At 46.4% G+C, this 13,347-nt stretch overlaps 1 protein-coding gene across 1 annotated transcript; it reads left to right on the forward strand.

The window, feature by feature from the left end:
• The first annotated feature begins 324 nt into the window (after positions 1-324).
• GARIN1A (golgi associated RAB2 interactor 1A) lies at positions 325-10,032 on the forward strand. The gene is made up of 5 exons (XM_028104966.2): positions 325-477; positions 3,772-3,956; positions 4,929-5,178; positions 7,363-7,481; positions 9,837-10,032. Exons 1-5 carry the CDS (start codon positions 325-327, stop codon positions 10,030-10,032), a joined length of 903 nt encoding a protein of 300 aa, XP_027960767.1.
• Positions 10,033-13,347: the final 3,315 nt, after the last annotated feature.

Genomic DNA, 13,347 nt, shown 5'->3' on the forward strand with positions numbered 1-13,347 from the left:
GAGATTGAGGGAAAATGGACTAAGACTACATTATTGCTAGTGTGTAGTGCATAGGAAAGGGGAGAAAAAAAGCCCTGCTTACCCCCAATCCTTCCTTGACTTTTCTATTTTTCCTTTCCTGTTGTTAGCCATCACATTCCTTGATGTCATGCCTGCCATTGTGAGCCGACAGGCCCTCCCTGGCCTGGTGGACAGCCTGTAAGTCTGCAGGGGAGGTGGGGATGTGGAGGTGGGGGGAGTAGTGGTCACACCAACACCTCGGAATTGGGCTGGGTCTGCGTGGAGCCCCAGAGATGGTCCCCAGCCCGTTTGTCCCAAGAACCGATGAGTAAAATTAGGGGCCTCCCACCAGAGGTCAGGGAACCAGGCCCTGGAGTGGAACTTGGGGTGGAAGATGGCCTTCTTTGTCAACTGATTCATTCTCCAGAATTCAACTTGTTCTCCGACTCGGTGGTGTTTGAAAGCAATTTTATCCAGGTACCGGCATGGCAGCTCAGAGCCCGCTCCCTTTCCCTTTCCAAAACTTGCTCCCGAGGGTTGATCCAAAAATGCTGTGGCCTCTGAAAGCTCTGGGAGGAGAAGGAAGCTGCTATGGCTAGAGACAACCAGACGGTCTGGATCCCAAGTTCAGCTCCGTTTGTGCCTAAGGCCTCGTGGGGTTCCCCACAGGGCATACGCTTTCAGGAAACAGAATTACACACTGCAAAAGGGCACATCAGAGCTCAGTCTCCATGCAGTGTCCATAGGCACCCTCCCAGGGCCACTAGGGAGGGGATGGTGGATTAGAGGGAATGAAGGTTGCTGTCAGAATCCCTGCTCTGACGTCCAAACTCTTCTCTCTGGGATGCTTTAGGAATAGCCTTGTTTGAGAGCCAAGTCCCTAGAATCGCCTTGCCCAGATTCTACATCCCCTAAAGGGTAGTGGTACGGCCAATGAGAGTGAGCATTTTTGGCCTGGGAAGCATGGGAGCATTGAGAGTATGGGGCGGTCATTTTAACGTAGCTTGGGATATGTGGCTAGCTCAGTCGGTGGAGCATGAGACTCTTGGTCTTGGGGTCGTGAGTTCAAGCCCCACATTGGGGGTAGATTTTACTTAAAAGATAAAAAAATGACATCTTATTGAGGGTCTGCCCGCCTCCCTCTAGAGGTCTAGCTGGACCTCCCGTGCTCCTCTGCAGATGTGGCAGAACCAGCTCCTCAGTCGGCAAGCTGTGTGGTGCGTGCGAGGCAGGAGATGTAGAGAGATCCAATAGTGTCCCTGCCAAGGCGCTTATGACTTTGTCAATTTAAAGGGTGTCTTATAAAATGGTAACTGCTAAGAAAGCTCTGTCAGATGGTTTGGACCAGCTGATCCCTAAAGCATGAGCAGAGAGAAGGGGTGCCAGTGTTTAGGGGGTTCAGAACACTCTTGGGACTTCGGCAGTTGAAGAAGGCTCCCCAGAAGAGGGAGATTAAGTCATTCTTTGAGGTATCGCTGAGACTTTGGTAAGTGAAGAGCAGGGGGAAGACATTCCAGGCCAAGGGACTTCAAGTCCCAGGGCGAAGGCAGGAGGCTGAAGTGCACAGGGAGGGTCTGCAGTCAGGAATCCCTGTGATGGAGTCACAAAGCAGCGAGGACTTACAGGACAGAGTGGAGACGATCTGAGCTTGATTTGGAGATGCCTTCACACAACAGTGAGCTACTCCCTGACAAAGTCCCTCAGATTTCAGCCAGTCAGTTCATGGCTCCGGACGCTTCCTGGTTTCTGCGCCGCCCCAGGGGTCTGCGGAGTGGGGCCATCAGCCGGCCACCTGGGGGCGTGCTCCTTCCTAACACAGTCTCGGTGGAGAAGGAGCAGTGACGTGGGAAATCCAGATTCCAAATTCCGGTCATTTCTATTGGGGTGTGATGTTTTGGCAGGAGGTTTATTCTCTGAATATGTTCTCTTTGACCTGAAATTAAAAGATTCTCTGGGTGGACACGTAGTGATTCAGGCAGCAGGAAACGCAGACCGTACCAGGGAGGGGGAAAGCCTGCCTGCCGAAGCTGCCCCATGGGGGAGTTAAACGTTTACTTGAGGGGCACCTGGGTGGTGCCGTCGGTTGAGCATCCAATTCTCGGTTTCTGCTCTGGCCGTGATCTCAGGGTCATGGAATCGAGCCCAACCCTGGGCTCTGGGCTCAGCACAGAGTCTGCTGGAGATTCTCTCTCCCTCTCCCTCTGCCCCTCCCACTCATGCTCCCTCTCTCTCAAATAGATAAATCTTTAAAAAAGTTTACTTGAAAGGATCCAACCCACACAGTTAGGTGATTCCCTTTCTCCCCACTCCTCAGAATCTCTGCCATCACCTCTAAGAAACATCACCCACAAACGTTTATTTATCACTTACTCAATGTATGCAGCCCCCTGTGTTTTATGATACATAAGAATCTCATTCTACAACATGGGCTCCAAGAAATGTTTTTTTTTTTTCCCTTCAAAATAAAAACTCACTTTTCTAGGAGCACCTTCTAGTCAGCTTGGTGAGAACTTAAATTTCAGTCCTTCCTGGGGCTTTCCCCTTGTCCCCAGTTCCACCATGGCTGTGAAATGGTTCTGATGGTCCTACAAAGTCTAGAACATTGGGAGAAGTCCCTCTGGTCTTGGGAACATAGGGGTCCCCCCTCAAATGTCCTTACCCTGGTCCCTGTGGTTCCTTGGAGGCTTCTCTGCCTGCCCTGGACAGTGAGGTGGGGGTGTCTTAGCTGAAACTAGTACCAAGCATCCAGTCTCCCTGTCCTGCCCCAGCCTCAGATGTTGCAAGAGAACAGGTTCTTATTTCACTTAAGATCCAGCAACAAGCTGGGCCCTCCCTTACCTTGCAGAAAGCTCTCCAAACCTCCCTCACTTTGGGCTGCTTGGGTCTTCCCCATTCAACAGCTCTTTCCTCCCTCTCTTCCTCTTCTGGATCTTTCTTTACATAATCTCCCTTCCAGATCATTGGAAGCCTTGCTGGCTTCTTCTACCCGAGGATGGAGGAATAAAATTTTAATGCCTTTCAGCTTTTTCTTACCAATGCATCTTTTTATTTATTTATTTATTTATTTATTTATTTATTTATTTATTTATTAAAGATTTTATTTATTTGACAGAGAGAGACATAGCAAGAGAAGGAACACAAGCAGGGGGAGTGGGAGAGGGAGAAGCAGGCTTCCCGCTGAACAGGGAGCCTGATGCGGGGCTCGATCCCAGGACCTGGGGATCATGACCTGAGCCAAAGGCAGATGCTTAACGACTGAGCCACCCAGGCGCCCCTAATGCATCTTTTTAAAGTTAGATAATGCAGGGGCACCCGGTTGGCTCAGTTGGTTAAGCATCCAACTCTTGATCTGGGCTCAAGTCATGATCTCAGGGTCATGAGATGGAGCCCCACATAGGGCTCCCCACTCTGCGCAGGAGTCTGCTTGTCCATCTTCCTCCCCCTGCCCCTCCCCCACTCTCTCTGTCCCCATCTCAAATAAAATAAATAAGTGAGTAAATAAATAAATAAATAAAATCTTTAAAGCTAGATAATGCAGAGGACACAAAGAAGAGCAACACAGTTTCCTGTTACCAGTGAGCTGGTCTATTTGGGGAGACCCACAGGAAGGATGGATCCTGGTCATGGCCCAGCCCAGTGTGCCACACACCTTTGAGAAGCACGGGTGCTCCAAGCATGCCACCAAGTTGAAGTGCTGCTTCCTAGCCCCTCTTTTCTTGCACCCTTGTCTTCCGCTTCTCTCTGACCCATGTACCTGGGGCTGATTTCTAGGTCACTAAGCCCGGAAGCTGGATGGATGTCTATGAAGGGTCTACCACTGTGATCCTCGGGGTGACCTCCTCGGTGCCCTCCTTGCCACTCCCCAACGTCCTCCTGATGGCCAACGTCACCGGGCCCCAGGATCAGTTTTCCTCCTGGACCACACCTAACTGTGCTCCGGTGGTCACTCTCAGCAGGTAAAGAAAGGCCGGGGGGGGAGGGGCCAGAAGGGGCCAGAAGACCACATTCTTTTGCAGCTGGATTTTAGATAAAAGAAAGGACAGTGCGTTCATGTATAAACTATGTAGCATTCACTCATTAATTTAACAAGCATTTCTTTAGTGTCTGGGTGTACCAAGCACTGTGCTTGGTGCTGTGGGTATAGAGCGCCCGTCCCTGTCTCAGCCTGGTCTTGAAGGATCTTGGTTTCCATTTATTTATTTATTTGTTTGCTTATTTACTTATTTATTTTGATTTATTTACATTGACTTATTGATTTATTTAATATTTATTTATATTGATTTATTTATACATATTCTTTACTTATATTTTATTTATATATTTACATTGTCTTCATTTATATTTATAGACATATAAATTTATTTACATTTATAGACTTAGGGGTTCCCCCCCCAAAAAGGTGAGGAGTATGAAAGTCAGATGGGATTATGGAGTGTTAAGATTAAAAAAACTAATAATAATACCAGATGTATAGGACATCCATCCTTCTTAACTCTGTCAACACAGTTAACTAGGATATAGGGAGAAGATCTGGAGATGGAGTCAGAACACCTCAGTTCCAGGTCCTACTTATGCAGATCTAAACTTGGGCAAATCAGTTAGCTGTTCTGACCCTCAGTTTCAACAACTGTAAAATGGAATTAATATCTTTCATCAAAGGGTTGTTGTGAGGATTGAATGAGATGTTACACATCGATTATCTGCCATTATTATTGATGTGGGCAGGTTCTTTAGTGACAAAGGCTCTGAAAGTCAGAGAAGAGTCGGTCTTAGCAATTGTTCCCACTCCAGGGCCACGAGCGTCCTCCTGGGGCACCCCCCAGGCAGCGGTGGGAGCCTAGTGAGGTTGGGCCAAGCACTAGGTGGGCACAGCATGGTTGATTGAACCGGTGAGCTCCTCACTATGGGAATTTCCTGATTGTGTCTAGGATTCTTCCCCTGAAGTTTGTGGAGCTACAAATCTATGACCGGCTCCAACGCATCCTGCGGGTTAGGACAGTGACTGAAAAGATCTACTACCTGAGGCTCCACGAAAAACACCCAGAAGCTGTGTTTCAGTTCTGGATCCGCTTGGTGAAAATTCTGCAGAAAGGTCTGTCCATCACCACCAAAGACCCAAGAATCCAATTCACTCACTGCCTGGTGCCCAAAATGTCCAACAGCTCTACTAGAACAACAGTAAGTGGGGCCTCCCACCAAGACCTGCTGGGGTGAGGGGGGATGGGGAGCACAGCACCTCAGAACACTGCTGGACAATAAAGTCTAGCATTGTAGGGGCAAACTTCATTTTCGAGGGCCAACAACACACACACACCAAACTGAGGTCTACAAACATAAAAAGCAAATTCATTTACTTTTCCTAAAAAAGAGCTATAAAGTGCTTGGCTCACTTAAAAATTGCTTTCTGTTGTTTTTATCACCCCAGTATATAAAAGAATAATGTTCACTGAAGAAAATTAGAAAATTACAGAAAAATCGCTCCCACTTCTCTTCAACCCCAAGCAATCACTTGGAACATTCTGGCATATTTCCTTCCAGTCTTCTGTTTTATTTATTTTCTTTGATCTTTATTAGGTTTTGGCATTAAAGTTATGCCGTCTTCTTCATATCAACTGAAGAATTTTGCATGTGCTTTCACACTGTTGAGTATTTTAAAACTTTGAAAACATTTATTCTGTAAAGGTTAGAGGCTAGATTAAACTTGCTAGGAGTCCATCTAATCCAGGTATTTATTTATTTATTTATTATTTTTTCTTTCTCCAAGCTTTTATTTAAATTCCAGTTAGTTAGCATAGAGTGTAATACTAGTTTCAGGTGTAGAATTTATGATTCATCATATACCTACAACACCGGGTGCTCATCACAAGTGTTCCCCTTAATCCCATCATCTTTTAACTCATCCCCGCCCCCCCACCTCCCCTCCAGCAGCCCTCAGTTTGTTCTCTATAGTTAAGAGTCTGTTTCCTGGTTTTCCTTTCTTTCTTTTCCCCCATGTTCATTCGTTTTCTTAACAGTTCCATTTAAAATTAATTTTTAATTATATATTTGAGGATATTAAATATATAATATGTTTCTGAATGTTGCTGTTTTTTCAACTTAGATTACATCAGAGGCATTTTCCCATTTCTTTTTAAAGTTCTTTACACACATCATTTTGATAATTCCATGCTGTTCAGTAGTTGTATGAATGCATTAAAATTCACATCGCCATTCTCCTATTATCAGCCATTTAGAGTTGTTTCTAACTTTTCATTACTGTAAGCGATTCTAAAACAAGCATTTATGTGTATGGTCCACATTTCTGATTGTTTTCTCAGGATAGATTATTAGAAGCAGGATTCAAAGGGTATGAACATTTTTAAGGCTCTTTATACATATGGCCAGATTATTTCCAGGAAGCTCATGCCAAACTATACTCTCTCCAATGAGTGTCTGTGTCACTGTATCCTTATCACAACTGAGAAGTACACATTTTAATAAATGGTCTAATATGATAGGTAAAAAAAGTAGCAGCTCTTTGATTTTCAGTGAGTTTGAACATTGTTATATATATATATTTCTTTTTGCATTGTCTATTGTGTTCTTTGGCTGCTTTTCTATTGGCAGCTTTGTGTTTTTCTAAATTGATTTGTAAAATAAAGCTTTTTATACATCAAGAATTTTAACCCCTTAATCACAAGTTTCTGCAAGGATTTGCTTTTCCCTTTCAGTTTATTTGAGGCTCCTGCCCACCCCCATGCCTTTTGACACACAGAAGGCTTGTCCCGGACCTGCTTAGGGTAGACGCACAGAAAAAGCTTGATCGGCTGGATTGCCTAACACCTTCAGGTTTCAGAATCTATTTTAAGATTTTATTTGACAGAGAGAGAGACACAGAGAGAGAGGGAACACAAGCAGGGGGAGTGGGAGAGGGAGAAGCAGGGTTCCCGCGGAGCAGGGAGCCTGATGCGGGGCTCGATCCCAGGACCCTGGGATCATGCCCTGAGCCGAAGGTAGCCGCTTAACCAACTGAGCCACCCAGGAGCCCCAAGGTTTCAGAATCTAAACACTTTCCTCCTCTCATTTTAGTTGCAGGCTTTAGGTATGCTCTCACTAACTTCCAAAGTCAGCCTGACAGCTCTGCTGGCCGGGTTTCTAAATGTTCCCGAGCAGTAGCCATAGCAGCCCATCAGAGAGGGGAGGAGGCGATCCTGCCAGGGGCCCAATGTGGTCTGATGATCCTGGAGCTTAATGCTTAAGGAACAGGTGCCCGGGTGTAGGCTGGAAGATTCCAAGTGAGTTCCTTCAAAGTTCTGGCCCAAAGGGGCCACAAACTCTCAAGAGTGCAGACCTGGTCCTCTGACTATAAATTTCTCCACCCAGCCTGAAAGCAGCCTCTCATCATCCACACAGCCCAGCGAAAACTTCATGCTGTTGGCGGCCGAGCAGACCAGTGACAGTTTCTCAAATATCTCAGGAAGACCCCAGCTCACAGCAGACAGGTGGGTCCTCCAGGCAAGCACCTGCAACATCCTTTCCTGCGGCACTGAGCCGTGGGTGGGGTCAGTGACACCCTCCGCCAAACTAGCTCAGTTCCATCTTTTTATTCTAGACAATTATGCGTACAGCTTCTCCCCTCGGTTTTATGATAAGCCTGTCCTTGAAAACAGGGTCTGTGGCTGATTGGTCTGAATATTTCCTAGGCAAACTGCAGTGCTTTCATAGACAGTGCTCAATAAAAGGAATGAAGGATGAGTAAATTAATTCAAAGAAGGGTAAGCTAATAAAGCAGGCTCAGGGAGTTAGATATTGACTATCTCCAGTCCCAGCTCACCAGGGTCCCCTGGGTGAGACAATTCTGAATTCTCTTTACCTCACTTATCTGTTCTGTAAAATGGACAGAATAGACAGTAACCCAAAGCGGAAATGGCTCCAACACCATTTGCTAAGTAATTGTATGGGACTCTGTGCAATAAGTGATGGAAAACAAAAGCAAATCATGCAACCAATACGTTGAACAAGTACAAATTGAAGGATATCATCAAAATGTAAATTTATTTTTGTCTTCCCTTTATATTTTTTTCGGTGGGAGAAGCTTTCTTCTTGCCCTGAGGTAAAAGCTGGTTCTCTGACAGGCCCCATAAGCATATGGGCTTCCCCTTAAAATATGAAAGATCCTTTCGTCCCTTTAAATTGCAAAAGCAGCATCAATTCTGAAATTAAAATGTCTGGTGCCTGATAATTATCAAAACTCTGAACTGTTCACAGTTTCCCTCAACCTGGCCTCGTGTTCAGATGGTCCTCCGTAGTGGGGACTGGGTTGTCACTCCTCTTGTTCTGTTTCCTAATTTTAAAGCTCACTTCTTTTTCTCTTATGAGCTTTCTTGGGTTCTTTGGAGTCCCATACCTGACACCCCCCACCCCCACCCCTCACTGCAACTCTGGTGATGCTCTGATGTCTTCCTTTCTTTTTTTTTTTTTTTTTTAAGATTTTATTTATTTGAGAGAGAGAAAATGAGAGAGAGAGAAAGCACATAAGGGGGGGGAGGGTCAGAGGGAGGAGGCTCCCTGCCGAGCAGGGATCCTGATGCGGGACTCGATCCAGGGACTCCAGGATCATGACCTGAGCCAAAGGCAGTCGCTTAACCAACTGAGCCACCCAGGCACCCCCGACGTCTTCCCTTCATCTGGCCACCACCCCCCTCAGGCTCTGGCTCTGAGGGCATCCACGCCACCCAGGCACTAGCTGTGATTGCCCTTTAAGGGAGTCCTCTTGGGCAGGGCTTATTTTAAAGCTAAAAACAGGAGAGAGCAAAACAGCCCCCCCCATCATAAAAAGTACTAGGCCATAAACACTTCACAAAAGCGACACAAGAGGGAGCTCTAGAGCCCAAACCAGAAAGCTACCTTGACCTACCCTCATTCCGGAAAGTTCAGGAAAAACCGTTTCACATTAAAAAGAACCGTCCGAAAAGGATAGTAATCAAACCCCCACGCAAAATTATATAAGGAAAAAAGGAGTATATGAAGCATGGTAAAAGCTTACAACAGAAACACACTAAAAAGACATGCCTTGCAAAAGCAAATGAAAACTACAACCCAGCATTTCAAAATGAGCTGAAAGAAATTAAGAAAGTGATAGAATATATGAAAGAACAACACAACTCAGAATTTAAAAGATTTATAAATGTGGTGATAAAATTGAGGAAAGAATCAGACATTTTTAAAGAAATGATTACTTCCAAAACGAAGCCTAAACCAGAGAGAATACAAGAACAAAGAAAGCAGATAATGCCTTCAGAGAAATGAAAGGATAAAGGGAGAGCTTAAAGAAAGAAAATAAGCGTGTGTCTAACTTAGAATAAAAATTTTAAGAAATTTAGCTACACTCTGTGTTTTTCTAAACACACTAAGTGGCTGTGACTTTTTGTTAAGTTATTACTGTTTTGGAGAACTGTCTTAAGGTTTTCTTTAGCTTTCTGCTGCTGCCCAGCAGGTTATAGTGGGCCTCAGGCCAATCCCAGTGGGCTCAGATCTTGCCTTTAAGTCTTACTTAACACATGAGGTTCTCAACACATAAAAGCGACACTTAAGGTTTGGAGGGGAGTCTGTTCCAGTCCAGCAGAGGAGGCCTTAGCTTGAGCCTCCCTCCTGCTTGGCTTTCTCTGCTCCAGTCACTCTTGATACAACCCACCACATACACATGTTGTCACTGGCCATCATTACCACGTTCCCATCTATGCTGAAGGCACCTGTACTGGAAAAGACATAATTTAAAAAGAGTTTTTAAATTTTTAACAATGCTTTCTTTTTCTTTTATTGCTTGCAATGACCCCCAAATTCCTGGGCTCCAACAGTAACAGCAACATAGCCATCAAAATAGACAATTTGGACAGCTACAAGATACCCTCCCCAGTGGCATCTCCAGTCAACTTGAATATGCCCATGAGAGCCGCCTTGAGCCACAGCCTCTGGGAACAAGAGAATCCAGATGAGCACTTCCTGCAAGCTCCTGTTGCCAGTTCCCTAGGAGAGAACCTTTTGGGACCCTGACACCTAGCCCAAACAGAGTGATCTTCCCTAGCTTCATTCCGTGAACTTGCCACAACCTCCTATAATGCTGTTTTCCCACTGTGGGCCAAAGACCATGGGAGAGGTATGATGGTGTTTATAACAAAGTGCTTCTGTACTTCCACCAATAAACCTCCAAGTGAGTTCCTAATTGTTATAGGTTGTGCTCTGTGGGGATTCCAGCTGGAGATGGACTAATTAGGAGCAGGAGCTCACCCCTTAGGGAAGTAAGTGGGGTAAATGTTCTGTCTACTCCTTTGAAACCCCAAAGCAGCCAAGAAAGCCCAGAAATCCAGTCCAGAGGAAACAGCCAGGGCAGAAACCCAAGGTCCTCTTTCAGAGGGGTGGGGGGAACCAGAGGCAGGACTGCTACCAGCCCAAAGGGAAAGAAATCTTGAGAACGATGCTGACCAACTGGGAGACAACTTTGTGTGGCCCCACTTACCTCAAGCAGGAAATTGAGTCTTTACCACCCCAATCCCATGTTCGTGTAAAGCTGTGAAGGCTCGCCCTGGGCCATGCAAACCTTGGTTGCTAATAAAGACATGGCTTCTGGTAAGGATGACGATGACCACCTGTCACTGGAAGGCCTACTTGACTTGACTCTTCCCACCCTGGATGTAATGAAAGCAACCTGGAAGACACAGTAACTCTGTGTGCATATGAGGGGGGGGAGCGGGAGCGTGGGCCAGCCTCTGGACCAATTACTTGGAAAATACTACCACAATATGCAGGAACTATTTATTAGGTTCCTGCTAAGTGTCAGACACTGCGCAGGATGCTGGGTAAATTCGAGAGAGGGAGAGAGACAGGTAACCTGCCTTGAGGGAGGATGTGGGAGAGATACTGAGCCCTATTCTGGAGACACAAGAAAGCCATGAAGGTTGACATGGTGTTTGAACCACGGGTCTACAAATCAAGACTGGAAGCCCTTCTTTCCTAGAGTTCACATGAGAGGAAATAGAGTGACAGAGGGAGGAAGAACATGGCCGTCCTCCCCTTGTGCACACTCAGGTGGGCTGAGCGCTAAATCCTGGCCCAACCGGGTCAGAAATGACATGAGCTGAGAGGATGCTTGATGTTTGTGGGTTTCTTCTTGTCTCCAATGAAAATTAAAACAAAACACATTTCCTTCCAGCCTGTTACAGTCAAGCTGAGTATTGCTGGTGCTGATGAGGGACATCGAGTAGCAGAACTTAGAGACTGATGTGCAGGGTGACCTTCCTTGCTTCCCAATTTATGCCTGTGGTCCTAGGATCATTATCAATATGTACCCACGCCATTCTCAAAGTGTCCCTGCACGAATGGCCAACCACTCGACTGATAGGCGTGTTTACAAACACTTAGGGGATCGCCCACCCTCACTTCTATTGCCTTGGTTTACGACTCCATCCGCTCTCACCTAGATTACCGTAATAACCCCAGCTGGCCTCCCAAGGTCTCATCGTTATAACAATAGCAGCTAACTTCATTAGCAACTTACCATGTGCCAAACCCTATGCTGAGTCCTTACAAAGATCACTTAATCCATGCAACTCACTGGGAGGAGGTCCTCTTGCTAGCACATTTATGTGAACGTGAGCCACACAGAGGTTCACCTAGCCCAGAATGATCTTCCCTAGCAGCAGGGCCGGGACCTGAACCCAGTCTAACTCCAAAGTCCGATGGCTCTCTGATTTCCTTCCAATCCATCTCCCTTCTGCACTGCTAAAGAGCAATCTTTCTGAAATACAAATCTGACTATACAGCTTCACCCTTGATAAAAACCAAACTCTTTGATAGGAAATGACCAGGCCTATTTCTCCAGCCACTCCACTTTCCAGAGGCTGCTGCCCTCGCACCTCATGTACCCACCACACCAAACGCCCCATGCGCTTCTGCTTCCGTCCTGCAAGGGTGTGGCACGTCCTTCACTCGACTGACGTCTCCTTCCTTGCGCGTCTACCTGTTGCTCTCGCGATACTTGTCCTTCCCGCGGGAGCTCTGTGCTGCTGTTTACCTTGCGTGTGCTTGTTTCGAACCTTTCTCACACCGTTACAGTTGTTTACGTGGCCATTACCTTGGTGGGAGTAGGAGCTCTCGAAGAACAGATACTACTTTGTATTAGAGTTCTTTACCCAAAAAAGGAGCTGACTCTATAATTTAAACCAAAGGGAATTTATTGGAAGGGTAGGAGTTAGCTCACAGACTCAACGGACAGCTGAAGAGTGGAGGCCGAGCCAGAGCTGAATGTGTGGACGTCAGAAGAGCTTCGTGGATTCAGGTAAGGGTGGCTAATCAAACATCTCATCCTATGCTGTAGCAGGCTGGGAGGTTCCTCAAGGGAAATGGAGGGGTGCCACAAAAGAACGGCTAGGAGAACGGATGTCTGGTGGCTGATAATAACAAATGTCCACCACAATGTGACTCTTTGCTCTCTGTTCAGAGAGGCGCTCTGTCACGGGCCTCAGGCATCTCCATACATCTTGCTAAGTAAGCCAGATTTCAAGGCCCAAGTGGGTAGTTTTGCTCACTTGCATGTTTCGGGAGAGGGATGAAGAGTTTAGACAGATTGCCTTATACTTTGTGTGTTCCTTTGAAACAGTTTTTTACTCAACAGTGTCTGAAGGATTCCATTCTGATGGGCAGACTATACAGTAGCATTTGGGGTCCCCTGTCGGTGTTAACTCAGAGTCGGTAGCCCATGGTCCCTGAAAGTTTCTGTATTTCCCTTTTAGGAGGGCATAGTATCCCTGTAAATGGCCTAAGGTCTCTCCGGGGATGCCTAGGAGGAACGCTTATGGTAGGCGGTTTAAGGTGCTTGTAATAGGGTCCCTGGTTAGGGATCCCAGCCTTCCCTTCATTCAAGGAGCTGGGGTGTGAGCACCGGGTGAGGATTGAGGAGTGTGGGCGGCCCTGCTTCTCTAACTGTATCCATTAGAGTCGGCTTTCATTTGATGATACAAATGACCTGAGTCATTGTCTCTCCGTTTTATTCCTAGAGACCCTAACTCAGTTCTGATCTTTTAGTTGTCAACAGCCAACTCTCACTAGTTCAAGCATAAAAGGAACAGCTCAAAGGATATCCAGTAGCAAGAAAGGCGAGAGAGAAATGGCTTGAAGTCTTACACAGCCCGGACAAGAAGCAACAGCCCAGCCAGGCAGCAGGACCGCTCCAGCAAAGACCCCGTGCCCCACTGTTGCACGCACACTTAAGCTCCCACCAGTGGCCCTGACCTGGAGTCTGTCGTCCCGGCCTTCTAAAACCAGATGCTTCTACTGCTACCTGCCCTGCCTGGAGAAACATCTCTACGCAGC

This window comes from Eumetopias jubatus, unplaced genomic scaffold (assembly GCF_037043125.1).
Source record: "Eumetopias jubatus isolate StellerSeaLion01/CBP00866 unplaced genomic scaffold, mEumJub1_p1.0 scaffold_14, whole genome shotgun sequence".
Taxonomy (NCBI): Eukaryota; Metazoa; Chordata; class Mammalia; order Carnivora; family Otariidae; genus Eumetopias; species Eumetopias jubatus.

Bases quoted from the DNA above. Each gene is read 5' to 3' on its own strand.
- GARIN1A (XM_028104966.2), top strand. From the start codon at position 325: ATGAGTAAAATTAGGGGCCTCCCACCAGAGGTCAGGGAACCAGGCCCT. The intron at 478-3,771 runs GTACCGGCATGG...GCTGATTTCTAG, and splicing joins TTGAAAGCAATTTTATCCAG to GTCACTAAGCCCGGAAGCTG. The intron at 3,957-4,928 runs GTAAAGAAAGGC...GATTGTGTCTAG, and splicing joins CCGGTGGTCACTCTCAGCAG to GATTCTTCCCCTGAAGTTTG.